Below are 15,344 nucleotides of genomic sequence, written 5' to 3' on the forward strand. Positions count from 1 at the left end.
CGCAACTGCCGACGTCTCCGTTGGCGGACCGAGATTTGAACACTTTCAAGCTAGCCCGGAGCAATGACAACGGAATATCTGCACAAAGCAAAACTCTCAGAATCCTCTAGCTGAACTATGGCGCCAGTGCCATGTGGTAATTCCCATGTTGTTTTCTCTTGCAGATAAGCAAGTGCCTTACGTTTTCGATAAGGCTGCAACAGTCCGGGGTTTGCGTCGGGTATGTATGGGGCCGACGAGCGGTCTTGGGCAAGTCGTGTAATCCTCCCATGGGTTGTGTCCTCTTGGCGCCTATTACAATGCAGGGCCAGGTTTCCTGCATATCCGCCTCGTCTGAGGTATAGTGGGTGATAGGCTGAGATCCAGGCAAAATCCCCGCGGGAAAAACGGACATTGCTGAACACTATGCCCCTAACGGTTTCTGAGCAACTACATGTCCCGGAATGGCGGGTCGGGAAGATGTGATCCGGAGTATCATGAACCTTCTTGACTCGGACCGATATTCTGTTTGGAATCCTGCATGACTGGCAGAAGTTCTATGCATTTCCTTTCCCGACAATATCTAAGTTCACTTTTGTTCCATGTGGTTGGGTTAGTCCACCACCGCTAGCTCAGTTTCAGCTTCCATGTCCTCGAGCACCTCATCCATCTCGGCCTCGGTAGCTTCCAGTCCCTCGGAACTCATGAGCTTGTTATCCTTGTCCTCAGCTGCACAGGGCCCGGTGATTAGCGCGGCTCAAAACGTGGTGGGGGCGGGAATGTGAGACTTACTTCGACGCTCGACAAGGAGGTTCTCTTGGACCTCGCAGTCAGTCAGGACCGATCCGTCGCCAATCACGCATCGCTTTCCGAGGATGCACCGAGTTAGCTTGCAAGCCTTGCCGACAACTACACCTTCCATCAACAGGCACTGCGAGAGCTTGGCTCCTTCATTAATCTGCGAGTTCGCTCCCACCACGCACTCCTTGATGGACGTCTTCTCCTCGACGGTGACGTTTTCAGCGATGAGGCTGTCCTGCTTGGTGATGGTGGTACGAGGTTTGACGCCTTCGGGGTAGGCGATTTTCTTCGCATGGGCATAAGGTGAGGCGGCCTCGGGACCAGTCTCCTCCAGTGACGGCAACTTGGCCAGCTGAAGTGAGATGGCAAGCAGCAATTGAGCCGTGTCCACGCGGCGGATCAGCGGTGCGGAGCCACCAGCCGAGTGAACATAGGCAACGATCGGCGGTACCTCGAATGGGGCCCTTTTGTCGGGCGACGACGACTCGCCCTCAATAGAAATCCCTGGTGTCGCCGAGTCGGCGGCGTTAACTTTCGGGGAGTGTTGCTCGAGGCCGTGTTTTCCATCCGGACTGTGCTCCCTGGGTGACGCAGCGCCCTCATGGGAGTTCTCTGCCGTCTCCTCGACCCGTCCGAGGCCGCAAACCGAGTCCATCTTGAGCTTCTCAGCCAGACCCGACTGCCAGCCTGCCTTGGCCCACCATCCGATGACGTCCTCTCCGATGCTCTCCAAGCGCTCGTTCTCCTTGATAAAGTCCAGAACCCACCGGGGGAAGATGTAGATGTGTGCGTCTCTATGGGTGGTAAACATCCGGATGCGGGGATGGGCTCGCAATAGACCATGGCGAACTGGGAAACCCTTTCTCTCTTCCGTGAGGTCGTTCAAAGAATCGGTCGGCATCGAGTACACAACCTTGGAGAGACTGGAGAATAGCGACCCCTTGGGAGGTGTGACAGGCGACTTGGGCAGGGGAGTTGTTGCGACAAAGTCGGTATTCTCGCCCTTGACCGGCGTCGTAGTTTTCGTATCGTACCAGACACCCAATCCTCCACTTGGGAGCGAGCGGTGGCCATTGGAAAGTCTTGAGGCTCCCAGCAGGTCAGTCAGGCTGGCCGACTTGACCATCCAGGACTGAAGGAGCTTCTCTCCACCGAGTTCGCACACCAGATCGCATGGGAGAACAACAAAGTCGCCAGTAACAAGTTCCCTGATTTCAGGTAGCCTCAAGATCTCGGCTGTGCCCGTGTTCTGATCAAGATCTGCCGGCGAGAGAATGTCTGGCCGGGGTAGAGGCAGCGCCGTCAGGTAAGGGTTGGTGTTGAGGGCAGTGGTGATGGCAGCGGAAGCTGTTGGCGGGCAAATAAGAGTGATGCCTAGGTGGTATTAGATCTAGTATCATGCCTTTAAAGCGAAATGGCACATATGGCTGTCCGGCTGCAGGGCAGGCTTCAGCTCTCAGCACTCAGCTGTGACTCACTCGTGATGCCCATTCGATAGCAGAAATCGATGGGATACCAGACCATAGGCCGGTTCGCAATCGGCAAAAGAGCCTTGGGGTTCTCATCGGGGTTGGAGGTGAAAGTCGGAAATGATGACCCAGGCCCGCAGAGAATGAGGGCTTGAAGCCCGGTTGAGGGCATCGAGACAGCGTGGGGCATGATGCCGCGGGGTGCCCTGGGCTGAAGTCGGTGTTGAGAGGTGTTGTAGCGAAGTGAGGCGTCTGTAAGTTTGCGGATATGTAGATCTATAGTCCAGCGATCGAATCGGCCTGCTGATGCTCGGGTGCAGGTCGCAACTGAGTCGTTTTCATTGACATGCAGTGAAGAGTCACCCAAATCATCGCCAAGACCTCAAAAAAGTAGGTGGGATGTCCCACCTGTGGCTCAACGGCCACCACACCAGCCACAGCCACACCTAACGCCTGGGCCATTCACGTGCCGGAGCTGCAAGGCTGACCTCGGCGCGGATATTCAATAGTCCCCCGCAATGTTGCCCCTGAGCTCATCGGACCTCGGGTTGTTGACCCCGGGTTGGGTTGCTGGGGGTGGATGGCCTCAGCTCCACCCTCTTGTTGATGTTGGCGATACCAGCCACCGCGTCTACCGATGAGCTGTATTTGACCATAAGATCTCGTTTTCATCGAGGCGGCGTCATCAATCCGTCGCAATTACCACCAAGAAGTATCCATCGAATCTTCAACGACGTTACAAGGCCCTCCGCCCCCCTCTGCCACCGGCGCGTCCCCTCCACCTAGCGATGCGACAGTGCGCCGCTTAAATGTCTCCCGATCACGGATCGTCGCGGTCGCGACGGGGAGTTTGGAGCCACTGGGTGCCCCTCGCAGTTACTCTCACGGTCGCGACTGTGGGTGTAGCAGCTTGGGTATGGAGCCAACGAAAGGACGAAGATGAAGACGAGCACCTTGCCGGACTCGACTACGACAACCAAGCTTATGGTAGCGGCCAGGCTCGCCGCTCGGGGGACTTGGGTCGGGGCGATACTAGAGGACCGGAGAAAGGACCGCAATCCGAAGAACAGACTCACGGCATTAGGCAGGTGGATGAAGAAGCAACAAGCTCTGGAGGCTGGCGACAGTTCATCGACTCGACAGGTAAGAGTGTAGCCGCCGGCGTCGCAGCTACAGGCACAGCCATGGGCAAAGCCTTGGCCTCAATTCGCGAAGAAGACAAGAGTCAATATGGCGATGGCAACCCCTGGCAGGAGGAAGCAGATGCTAAGAGAGAACGAGCGCCTGCGACGGCACCCTCGCCCCTCGTTGGTGGCAAGCGACGCAAGACTGTCGCTATAGTAGTCTCTGCCGATACTCAGATTGGACCCGAGGATGACGACCCATTCCACGAGCACGCGGTAAGCCAGTCTGACCTCGAGTCCATGTTTGGTACTAACACGGCATCCAGTCTATCTTGTCGCACATTCCCCGACACAACGACTTTTCCAAAGTCAAGGTCTTTGTTTTGATCTACGCTCCAGGTCTGAAGGACACTACAGTGGATACTGCTACGAGTAACCTTCCACCAGCTTCACTCAGCTCTTCATTTTCTAACATCGGACACGATCAAGCTCAAACTCCTGGCGAGGAAGTGAAGAACCCCATGTAAGTTGTTGCCCTGTTTATGTGGAATCATACTAACCGTTTAGGTCTTCTGGAAGCCCTGGGTTCAACTCTGTTTACTCGCAGGCTTTGGCTCTGGTTGAGAAGGAGACCATGGTTCTCCCTTTCACCACGCCCAATGGCCATGTTCACATCCTCCGTCATCTTCAGCCGGAGGTCATCTACCTCCAGAAGGCCCTGTCTGGAGAAGACGGCAGCACCATCACAACTCTCCAGACCTGGCTTCGTCACGATGTCATCCTCGTTGTTGGGGCCGACGGTGGCTCTGGTGGTCTGGCAGATAGTGAGTCGGAAGCTGAGAGAGCTGGAAAGAGCCAGGAGTGGTGGCAGAGGCCTGAGAGAGTTGGCCGAGGACGCGGCGTGGTGGTTGTTGATAGCACTAGGCTAAACGACGACTGGGCACGCCGAGTTCAGGGCCAGGAGTGATTTATGAACTGGCAGAAGATACCAAGCTTTTGACATTTAGTTATGCGAGTAGGATAAGAACTTGTGTAGTTGGAAATACGGGACATGCTGCTTTTTGTTGATGCAATTATTGAGGACCTATTTGTATGATTATTGACTGAAGAAAATAACCTATTATCCATATTTACAACTGCCCGCCTCAACTCCCTAATTCCCATCCAACAGTCTCCCGATACTGGTTGCCGCGCTCACGTGACCCACCCTTCGGCGTCAGCCACCTCAGGCCAGGGAACGAACCGCACCCGTGATGCGGCGACTAAGCGTGCAACTTCATCAAAAGAACACCTGACTACCATACAACACTACAGGCTTCTGCAGACGTCTAGACGGGCGTATCGATTTATCCCTGGCCTCTAATAGATCATACCTATTGATTTTGAGTTGCGCTGCATTTAACGACCCGCGCTCTCAACTCCGACCCCCTCGGCTCCTCCAGCGTAACTCCAGGCGACGTGCGACCAACACCCATCATCGATCAAAGGCATCCCGACCTCGGACCTGGCGTCGCGCCATTGCGAATCCATCATCCATGTTTGCGCCGTGATATCATCACTTTGATTGACATCGATCTGATAACGGCGGCCGCGAGAAGCCGTCTTACCTGCTGCCCCCCGCGGCGCAGCGCGACTTCAACACGATGGCGCCAGTCGGACCTGTTGTCCATCAAAATGTCGCCACAAAAGCCAAACGTCCCATCCCACCGGGGATCCAGACCAATGGAGTTATATCTTCTTCAAAATCCTCGCCCTCTCCGTCAATGTCGGCAAAGAAACCACCTCCGAGCGCGAAGCAACCGCCGCACTCTGCCAGCGAGCGGGCTATAACCGCGTCAACCGTGCGGCCCATCAACCGAGCACGCCGAGAAACCGCATCGCAACTCGCCGGCAGGCATTCAAGAAACAGCGCCGGTCTTCGCTCAGCATCCATGGCTGCAGAGACAACGCCGCACGATGCGGAGCCTCCGCCTTATGGTATACCACCCTGCTGACTGACGTCTTGTCCGGTTAGCCGCTAACTTGCCCACAGTGGTTACCGACAGCTACATCCTGAAGAAGTTCGCCGGTCGACCACCATCACTTATAATTCATATGCACCCGACACATTTTCGATTCGATAACCAAGATGGCATGTTTCCGTACAAGTCACCGATGAAACTGTTCCTCGATCACCTCCGGAGTCGCACGGTTCCTCACGACCTTCTCCAATATCTTACTGATGCGGGTGTGCCATTCTACGAAGGCTGTCTCATTGTTCAAGTCCACGACCACAAGTCCGTCGCCCAAGCAAAGGATGTCTCCAAACCCACACCACCCAAGGGCTCGGTGGTGCCGTCGTCTATACACAATTACAACCAATATCTCACACCTTCCCCCTTTGTCCCTTTTCCCAAGGAAAGTTTGTCCTCGGACGGCAACGTTAAGGGTGGGGATTCGAAGGACAAACCCGCTGAAGAAAAGAACAAGGAAAGCACTGTTGCCGCTCCCGCTCCCGAGGATGTGAAAGGAAAGACGACAAAGCCGAAAGTGTTTACGGTTGTACTGCATCCTACTGCACTCAGCCTCCAGATGGACTTGTTGATCAAGGGTTCTACTCCCAAGGACAGCGACGGCATCTCTGCCATTCCACCTCCAACACCAATGTCCATAGTCCCGCCAACGCCGACTGCCACCAGCATGCCACCACCGGCTAAGCGACAGAAGCGCGAAAAGACGGAACTCGACGGGAGCAACATCCATGCTGCAGAGGGCCAGATTCTACTGGCTACGACTGCACCTTTGATGCTGGAGCCAACCAAGAACATCGAGGAAACCATTGTTCTCCTTGAGGCAATGTCTCATCCCAAGCACTCTGAAGCGCCGCCACAGCCCAAGACTCGTAAGAGGACTGTGGCTGAGGTGGCTGCTGATGAAGCCGCGGCCGCTGAGGAGGAACGCTACATGCTCTTTGGCGACGAGCGGTTGTCTTCAAGTGTTGCTGGCGCTCAGAATGGCGGTGCAGCAGACGGAGATGCCTCGGGAGGTGCAACCTTTGAGCCAAGATTCGAGAGGTTCAAGGTTCTCGCCGATATCAAGCGAGAACATGCCGAGAAGAAGGAGCAAGAGAAGCTCAAGCAGCAGGAGAATGACCGAAGACTCCAGCAACAGAGGCAGCAGCAGCAACAGGAAGCGGTGGTATTGGCCCAAAGACAGGCTGCAGAGCAAGAGCGCACTCGACGAGAAGCTGCTGCTAGGGAGGCTCAGCTACGACAAGCAGAGGCTCAGCGACAAGCGCAAGCCCGCGCGGCCGCCTCTACGCCAAGCAACCAGAACAATGCCAGACCCAACACGGCTCAACCCCAGCATGCCCATCCCCAGAATAACACAATGGCGAATGGAGTCACCAACGCAGTCAACGGGGCCACACAAAACGCCGTTGCTAATAACCCACAAAACCAGGCTCAGCCTCAGGCCCAGGCCCAACCCCGGTTCCAGGCTCAGATCACACAACCGCCGGCCTCTTCTCCCGCTGCTCGGCAAGGTACTCCTCAAAATATGTCGTCTCCTATGGTCGCGAGCGTCCCAATGCAGCAGACCAACTCTGGAATGGCAGTAAGCCCGCCACGACCAGCCTCGGTTGTCCAGAATGCACCTATGTCGGTGCCCATGGCGCATAACATGTCTTCTAGAGGCAGCCAGCAGAGCCATCCATCTGGAACACCACGCATCCCTCACTCTACGCCTAACATCTCTCATGGCACGCCTATCAACCGACCTGCGATGACGTCGACCCCTCGCATGACTCAGGCCAGCCCACCCCCTAACATGATGGCGCAGAATTCGCAGATGGGACAGGCCATGATGATGAACAACCAGAACATGAACCAGGCGAACCAGCAGGCCATCGCCCAAGTCGCGGCTCACCAACGAGCCATTGCTCAGCAGCAACACATGGCGGCAATGCAGAATGGTGTTAATAACGGCAACATGAGTAGCAACATGAACGGCCAAATGTCACCCCAGCAGCAACAACAGATGATGCAGATGATGCAACGCCAGCTGATGCTGCAGCAGCAGGCGCAACAGTCCCAGGGACAGCATCAGCAAGCACAGCAGGGCAACATGATGACCCAACAGCTGGCCCAGCAGTATGCCCAGCAGATCCAGAACATGTCAGGCAACCAGATGCGGCAGATGACGCCACAGATGCAAGCTCAATTCCAGCAAATGATGCGCATGCAGCAGGTTAATGGTCAAATGGGTAACAACATGCAAGGCCAGGTTAACGGCCAGATGATGAACGGAAACAACGTGAACATGCAGGCTCTTCAGGCCATGCAGCAACAACAGGCTCAACGGCAGGCTCAGGCACAACAAGCTCAGCAGCAGCAGCAGCAGCAGCAGAACCAACAGCAGCCTCAGCAAGGACAGCAGCAAATGGGTAATAACCCCATCCAAACTCAGATCCAGCATAATGCGCGGGTTATCTACCATCAACTGTTGCAGCAAGCCATTCTCAAACACGGGTCTCAAGACAGGATCCCGGCAGAGATCAATGAGAAGCTCAAGCAAACCAGCATCTCACGAGCTCAAAATCTGTTCCAGCAAGGGATGATACAGCGTAGGAATCAGCAGCAGCTCATGATGCAACAGCAGCAGCAACAACAAATGCAGCAGATGCAACAACAGCAGATGCAGCAGCAACAGTTGCAGCAGCAGCAAATGCAACAGATGCAAGGAATGAACAACATGATGGGTCCCCAAGGGGGGATGTGATGAGTGTCGGGCGGAGGAAGGAATGGACACGATAAGCAACAAGCTTGATTTGCATGGGCTGAGTTGGAGTCTCGGCCGGGCAGTGTATTTGTTTATTTTTTTTCAAGGGTTCTCTTCGACTTTGGGAGTTGATGTTTTATACCCCGCGGAAAGCGTTGAATTCGGATCAAGGGTTTTCAATCAAGGCCATCATCAATGGAATGGATACGTGTATGGCTCTCACAAGATGGGTGGGCTTGGTCATTAATTGCTAGGAACGGCAATGGGTTGGTTGTTGCATGGTGTTTTCGGATACGTTGGGAGATGATCGTTTTGCCAAGTAGTCTTAAAATGGATGCTTTCACGAGTGTATCGACAGGTTTAGGTAATGAGTATAAACTTGATGAGTTATTCTTTGATCAGCTTGAAGCAACTATCTAGAGATGGACGTCTTGAAGGTTGGTGTTGGGTGCGCAGTCGCGTCGAGTGTCACGTGCGTGGAAGTGCCGGCGCAAGATGACACAAGTGCCAAGGCCGAGAGAGCAAGCTTGGTCATGTCGTCGACGCTAGAGACCCAAACCCGCGATAGCTCAAACTCCAGGCAACGCAACGTGACCATTTCATCACGCATCTGCTCAACGGCACGCGACAGATATTCCTCCGACAGTCCCTTGGTCCTGACAAGGCAGCAGTATTTCCACGGTTCCTTTTCATCCGACTTGCCGCATCGCCCCCGGCTTCGTCCTTCTTTCTATTGAAACTTCTCCTATCTCGTCGTCCAGATGCATCGGCCGGAGCTATTCTCATTTCTGCTGCCTCTGCTGGCCACGTCGGTTTACGGCGCAGAGAACCTCGACTGCTCGAATATCCGGGTAGATGGCCAGAAGTTTGACCTGTCCAAGCTCAAAGGCGCGCACTCGGTTGTCACGACCCGCTTCGAGCCAAGCACTATGGAGCACTACAACACAACATACACATTGGACGTGTGCGGACCTCTAGAGAAGAAGGGAGCAAACAAGTGCCCCAACGGCACGAGAGGTATGTATCGAACTTGATGCTTGCGCTGGAAGCTCGTAAACTGACTGATGGCAGTGTGCGCCGTCACTCACCTTCTCAGCAACGACACCAAAGGCGAGTCTGATACGGTCACAAAGGTGGTAGCCATAGCGGGTAACCTCGAGAACGCCGGCGGCTCCCGATTTGAAGTGACTCCCACAAGACTCAAGACGAGCGACTCGAATTCCGATAGACAAAAGGAGGGCCTTCGGCTGGTCCTCGGTGGTGGAAAGTATCCCCTTAAAGGCAGTGGCGCCCCGCCAGAGGAGATAACGGATCAAAAGGCCATTATCGAGTTCCTCTGCGACCCGGACAAGGAGGGCACAGAAGGAGAATGGGTCTGGGGGGAGGGAAGCGGCAAGCTCAAGGCCCGAGACGATGAGAAGAAGGAGGGCGATGACAAGGAGAAGGAGGGCGATAAAGACGGTGATAAGGGCGGCGAGGAGTCTACGATTGAGCACCAGCTCAAGCACGACAATGCCACCCTCATCTGGGACGGCTATGAGGAGGAGAAGAACGTTGGTGTCCTGCGCCTGACGTGGCACACCAAGTATGCCTGCGAGAGCCAATCTGAAGGTGGTGATGGTAACAGCAGCTCCCACTGGGGCTTCTTTACCTGGTTCATCATTATGTGAGTATCCCGCGTCGGTTCTCATGCCACACACTAACACTTTTTTTGCAGCGCCTTCCTGGGCATCGCCGGCTACCTCATCTTTGCCTCGTGGATCAACTTTACCCGCTACGGCGCCCGAGGCTGGGATCTCCTCCCCCACAGCGACACCATCCGCGACATCCCCTACCTACTCAAGGACTGGATCCGTCGGGTCCTCAACACCGTGCAGGGAACCGGCAGTCGAGGCGGATACAGCGCGGTATAAGCATAGGCGTGTGTTTGCTTTCCTTTTTCATCTACACCGCGGTGAAATGGCCTATCCTGGCCTGTTAGGGAGGGATTTGGTACGGCGCTTCAGGCTGGACAAGCTTGCTCTCTGGTTGGAATTGTATACATAGTGTGGTGATTTTTTATCGTCATGGGCTGGGGGTTTCTTCAACATGTAATTGGGTGTTTAGATTCAGATTCAGATTCAGAGAGGCAATGCAGTGCTGGGTTTGTGGCCCGGTTGTTTGATGCTGGGCATGCGGTATTTCCAATGAGCTGATAGTGATATTGAGCTGTTTAGACCACGAGTGATGGGATTCTTATCATTGTCATGGTATCAGCCATGACCCATAAGTCTGCCATGACTATTCGGCCCCTGTTCCAAGGTCCGGAACTTGCTCCGAGGCTCATAATACAAGAACCACGACTGAGCTAAAGTACCTCAAGTCAAGGCACAACCGAGGTCCCCCACGGGTATTCTTTTTCCTGAAGAACATGGATCAGACCTGTATCTGAATCATACTATATCCCTCTATCCCACGAAAAAGAACGGGATGACTAGGTCAAAACGTGGGTATAAGCTCCGTCCAAAATGGGGCCCCCTCAGCTAAAGCGCGCGGGATGCAGGCAGTTCGCCGTGACTCTAAGCATGCAAGAGACGACGAAAAAGGGAATGATTCCAAATAATGAGCCAATTGGATCCCTGTCGCTCTTTTTTGACTCTGTTCCTGGGTGAGTCGAATATGTGAGCAAGTCTTCAGCTGCGATAGCGGAGGTGTTTTTTCTTTTATCGATAAGATCAGCAACCACAAATAATTCTCATCCCCCTCCAAACCCCTCTACCCCTTCAACCACACTCTCTCTACCTTGCTCGAACGATAGAATCCTACGAGGAAGGAATTCAATCACTCATAATGGCTTTCCGACTTCCTGTACGATGCCGATTGGCGTCCATCGCCGCCGCGTCTCGCCCTCGGATCGCCTACCGGGCCCTCTCTTCGCTCCCCAACGCCGACCCCTCGCCCGAGTCCAAAAGCGCCGCCATCGTCAACGAGCACGCTCCCTACATGGTCGCTACATACGCCCGTCCTCCGCCCGTGTTTGTCAAGGGCGAGGGATCGTGGCTTTGGGATGTAGAGGATCGCAAGTTTTTGGATTTCACCGCCGGTATCGCTGTCAATGGCCTCGGACACTGCGATCCCGAGTTTACCAGGCTCTTGGCCGAGCAGGTATGTTTCGACAACAATTAGTCAACGACATGGTATTGACTTGTGTGTGCTGTAGGCCAAGACTCTCGTTCACGCTTCCAACCTCTACTACAACCCCTGGACCGGCGCCCTCTCCAAGCTCCTTGTCGAAAAGACCCTCGAGTCGGGCGCCATGCACAACGCTGCCTCCGTCTTTGTCTGCAACTCTGGCTCCGAGGCCAACGAGGCCGCCATCAAGTTTGCCCGCAAGGCCGGCAAGATTACAGACCCCTCTGGCGAAAAGGTCGAGATCGTCTCCTTCAACAACGGCTTCCACGGCCGTACCATGGGCAGTCTCTCCGCTACGCCCAACCCCAAATACCAGAAGCCGTTTGCGCCCATGGTTCCTGGGTTCAAGGTTGGAAACTATAATGATGTTTCGGGTATTAATGACCTTGTTACTGAAAAGACGTGCGGTGTCATTGTTGAGCCTATTCAGGGTGAGGGTGGTGTTACCCCCGCGACTGAAGAGTTCCTCGTTGCCCTCGCCAAGCGTTGCCGTGAAGTCGGCGCCGTGCTCATCTACGACGAGATTCAGTGTGGTCTCGGCCGAACGGGTACTTTCTGGGCTCACGGCACTCTTCCTAAGGAGGCTCACCCGGATATCCTCACTACTGCCAAGGCTCTTGGTAACGGATTCCCCATCGGAGCGGTGCTCGTAACGCAGGACGTGGCCGATAAGATGAAGGTGGGCGACCACGGAACCACCTTTGGCGGTAACCCTCTCGCCTGCCGACTGGCGCACTACATCGTCGGACGTCTCTCCGACAAGCAGCTCCAGGCCTCGGTGACAGCCAAGTCTGAGGTGTTCCGACAGCGTTTCACCAAGTTGCAGGAGAAGTACCCAGAGCTAGTCAAGGAGGTCCGCGGCCGAGGTCTCATCCTCGGTCTTCAACTCTCTGAGGATCCCACGCCCATCATCAAGGCTGCTCGCGAGAGGGGCCTGCTCATCATCACAGCCGGCACAAACACTCTTCGATTCGTGCCGAGCTTGACTGTCACAGATGAGGAGATTGCCCAGGGTCTGGATATCCTCGAGGCTGCCATTGAGGCGACCCGGTAAGAGAGAAGATGTAGAGCTCGGTGTTGGAGGTGTTGGATATTTTGAGTTTTCTTATTCTTGGTTCTGTTGGGCACTGGTTAAGATTTGGGTTGAGGAGCGTAAAAGTTAAGGTTAGATAATAAGACAGATACCATTCACTTACTGTCTTGCAGACTTGTGGCTTAAGAAAGGCCCGACTTGATATGACCTGGTATTTAAACCCTCGCTGCCTCCTCGTTGAGTTGCTCTGTGTTATTCCCTTCAACTTCAACAACCCATGGAGCTCCCTCCAGATGGGTCTTCATCTCTAGGAGCATTGTCTTTGTAACCAGCACCACCGTCGATGGATTCTGTTGCTCTTAGTGTCTGTTCTTTTCAACATAGCGGCGGCGAAGTCGCTCTGCGTCGTCGTCACCATTACACGGGGTCGCTTGTGTTTTGAGACAATTTACTCCTATCGCTGAGCTATGATGAAACGGCCTTGTAAGGCTCTGAGCTCATTTGACTTGACAGGTTGAGATATTCAAGTCAAATTTGAAACTTCATCGAGTGGTGAAGCGCAATACATGTCAAGTGGGCAATTCAAGAGAAGTAACGAAAAAAGTCATCCAGATGTCAATTCATGCATGGCTGTATATGTCCGCAAACCCAACTAAACCAAAAGCAATGCTGTGCAACCAAAATCACACCGCACGACGCCAGAGCCTTGATCCTCCCACCGAGTGATCTATGATGTCCTCTATCCTCATCTTCATCTAGCAAATAGCATGGGTCTTGCCAGTCTTGCCCTGGAGCGAATGTTGCTCGTTCTATACATGTTAGTGAATATGCTCCGGCGATGGAAGTAGGAGTAAGCTTACAGTGTAGACAGGGTGGCCGTGCTTCCCCCGGCCCATGGAGCTGACGTGGTTCTTGATGTACTCTTCCCTCTTGCGGATGGACTCTTGGTCTGTCTCCTTGAGAAGACCGTGGCAGAGCTTGATATCGGCGATAAGAGAGTCGCAACGGGTCTTTGTGAAATCCTCACGCACAACGACACGGAGCATCTTGACACCCGAGTTGGGAGCCATGGTGTAGGCGGGGACGACCCATCCTCGGGAGCGGAGGTGGTGGGCGAGTGCGAACTCGTCGTAGTAGCGGTCGGGGTCACCGCCCTCCTCTGTAGTTCGGAAGCGGAAGGCCACGAGAGGAAGGCCGGCTCCCGAGCGTTCTGACATGATGACGAAGCCGAGGTTCTCGAGTGTCTCGGTCAGGTAGTCGGCAGTTCGGGTCAGGTTGCTCATGATGGCGCGGTAACCGTGCTTACCCAGACGGATGAGCTGGTAGTACTGGCCAATGACCTGTGAGGCACCCTTGGAGAAGTTGAGGGTGAATGAAGATTGGTCGGCACCAAGGTAGTTGATGTTGAAGACGAGCTCCTGAGGGAGGTAGTCGGGGGATCGCCAGATGACCCAACCGACACCGGGGTAGACAAGGCCGTACTTGTGGCCAGAGACGTTGATGGAGATGACCTTTTCACATCGGAAGTCCCACTCAAGATCGGGGACAACGAAGGGAGCAACGAAGCCACCGCTAGCGGCATCGACGTGGATGGGAACGTCAAGATTTCGCTCAACAAGGAGGTCGTTGATGGCCTTGATATCCTCGTACTCACCAGTGTAAGTGGTACCGAGGATACAGCACATGCCGATGGTGTTCTCATCACACAGGTCAACAGCCTCATCAGGGTCCATGACGAAGCGCTCAGGCGTGCAGTAGACGAGCTTCTCCTCAATCTCAAAGTATCGAGTGGCCTTTTCCCAGCAGACCTGGACGGCAGAAGACATGACGATGTTGGGGTGCTCGGTGCTCTTGCCCTCGGCGATTCTGCGGTTCTTCCAGCGCTTCTTCATGGCCAGGACGCCCAGCATGATGGCTTCTGAAGAGCCGACGGTGGATGTGCCGACAGAGGTGCCTGGGGGAGCGTGGAAGAGGTCACCAATCATGTTGACACATCGGTTCTGGATGTCGGCAGACTGAGGGTACTCCTCATAGTCGATAAAGTTCTTGGAAAAGGACTCCGACATGAGCTTCTCGGCTTCATCTTCCTGTTAGTGCGTTAGTAGATGCAGATGCAGATGCAGTGACGTTGGTGATGGTGGAGTGTGGCTTGCGTCTCCCCCCCAGAGCCAAGAGAGCCAAGACGTGGGACCGGCTCCCGCGGGCGGGTGGGGGAACACGTGCATTGGCGTGAGACGGGAGCTGTGCTAGCACGGAAGAGAGAAGCCGATGAGTTGGCTACGTACCATGTAAGTGGTGACGAAAGAAGCAAGGCTTTATTACCAAGTTAGTATTCAGCTTGTCTGTGTCGTATGCAGGTTGCTTACTTGAGCATGGGGTTGTTGTCGAGGCTCAGATCGTCCTTGATCATGCGATAGGCGATATCGCGGGGCATCTCGCACTCTGGCATATGATGCCGGGGCAGGTCCATGCCCGCAAAGCGGGATCCGTAGACGCTGGTGGTGAACTCGTCCTGGTAGCTGGCCAGCTGCAGGGGAGGTCTCCGGGAGGCGCGGGAGCTCGTGGACTTGACCGAGGCGGCGTCCGAGTCGTCTCGGGCGCGGACGACCGAGAGGTGAGCCATGCTGTCGATGAAGGAGGGGGTAACAGCGCCGTTGTTGCCGTTGGACGTTGGGTGGTGACCGTTGGAGAAGTAGCCGTTGGAGTGGCCGTTTGTCTTGATGAGGTTTCCCTCGTCGTCGGTCTCGATCACGGCAGGTGAAGGAACCTCGTTAGGTTCCGTACTTTCGACAAGACTCATGATGGAAGAGAAGAAGAAAGAGGAGAGGGGAAAAGAAGAGGGGAAGCTCTGGAGATAGGTACAGCAAAGGTAACTGTTTGCGTATGGTGTGGCGTAGGGTTGGGAACTCTATCCGATGACGGCAAGCCGCAGATGGTAGTGGGGGATGACAAGTCAGTAAAAAATGACCTGAAGAGGAGAATTGTGTGCCTGGATGGAATGCTAAGAGC

General features: G+C 54.6%; 6 protein-coding genes across 6 annotated transcripts; 4 read left to right on the forward strand and 2 right to left on the reverse strand.

The window, feature by feature from the left end:
• Positions 1–592: 592 nt before the first annotated feature.
• On the reverse strand, positions 593–2,439 carry NCS57_00023800 (uncharacterized protein; the record flags this gene model as incomplete). Its single annotated transcript, XM_053050326.1, has 3 exons — positions 593–708; positions 772–2,154; positions 2,259–2,439. 3 exons carry the CDS (start codon positions 2,437–2,439, stop codon positions 593–595), a joined length of 1,680 nt encoding a protein of 559 aa, XP_052918841.1.
• Positions 2,440–3,058: 619 nt separating this feature from the next.
• Positions 3,059–4,340, forward strand: NCS57_00023900 (uncharacterized protein; the record flags this gene model as incomplete). The annotated part of the gene is made up of 3 exons (XM_053050327.1): positions 3,059–3,649; positions 3,700–3,896; positions 3,941–4,340. The coding sequence occupies 3 exons, from the start codon at positions 3,059–3,061 to the stop codon at positions 4,338–4,340; spliced, it is 1,188 nt and encodes a 395-aa protein (XP_052918842.1).
• Positions 4,341–5,016: 676 nt separating this feature from the next.
• NCS57_00024000 (uncharacterized protein) lies at positions 5,017–8,131 on the forward strand (the record flags this gene model as incomplete). Its single annotated transcript, XM_053050328.1, has 2 exons — positions 5,017–5,350; positions 5,406–8,131. The coding sequence occupies 2 exons, from the start codon at positions 5,017–5,019 to the stop codon at positions 8,129–8,131; spliced, it is 3,060 nt and encodes a 1,019-aa protein (XP_052918843.1).
• A 761-nt stretch (positions 8,132–8,892) lies between these two features.
• On the forward strand, positions 8,893–10,044 carry NCS57_00024100 (Autophagy-related protein 27; the record flags this gene model as incomplete). The annotated part of the gene is made up of 3 exons (XM_053050329.1): positions 8,893–9,148; positions 9,203–9,797; positions 9,849–10,044. The coding sequence occupies 3 exons, from the start codon at positions 8,893–8,895 to the stop codon at positions 10,042–10,044; spliced, it is 1,047 nt and encodes a 348-aa protein (XP_052918844.1).
• A 916-nt stretch (positions 10,045–10,960) lies between these two features.
• On the forward strand, positions 10,961–12,356 carry NCS57_00024200 (Acetylornithine transaminase; the record flags this gene model as incomplete). The annotated part of the gene is made up of 2 exons (XM_053050330.1): positions 10,961–11,275; positions 11,331–12,356. 2 exons carry the CDS (start codon positions 10,961–10,963, stop codon positions 12,354–12,356), a joined length of 1,341 nt encoding a protein of 446 aa, XP_052918845.1.
• A 734-nt stretch (positions 12,357–13,090) lies between these two features.
• NCS57_00024300 (Glutamate decarboxylase) lies at positions 13,091–15,135 on the reverse strand (the record flags this gene model as incomplete). The annotated part of the gene is made up of 4 exons (XM_053050331.1): positions 13,091–13,144; positions 13,196–14,422; positions 14,621–14,648; positions 14,702–15,135. The coding sequence occupies 4 exons, from the start codon at positions 15,133–15,135 to the stop codon at positions 13,091–13,093; spliced, it is 1,743 nt and encodes a 580-aa protein (XP_052918846.1).
• Positions 15,136–15,344: the final 209 nt, after the last annotated feature.

This window comes from Fusarium keratoplasticum, chromosome 1 (assembly GCF_025433545.1).
Source record: "Fusarium keratoplasticum isolate Fu6.1 chromosome 1, whole genome shotgun sequence".
In the NCBI taxonomy this organism is placed as follows: domain Eukaryota; kingdom Fungi; phylum Ascomycota; class Sordariomycetes; order Hypocreales; family Nectriaceae; genus Fusarium; species Fusarium keratoplasticum.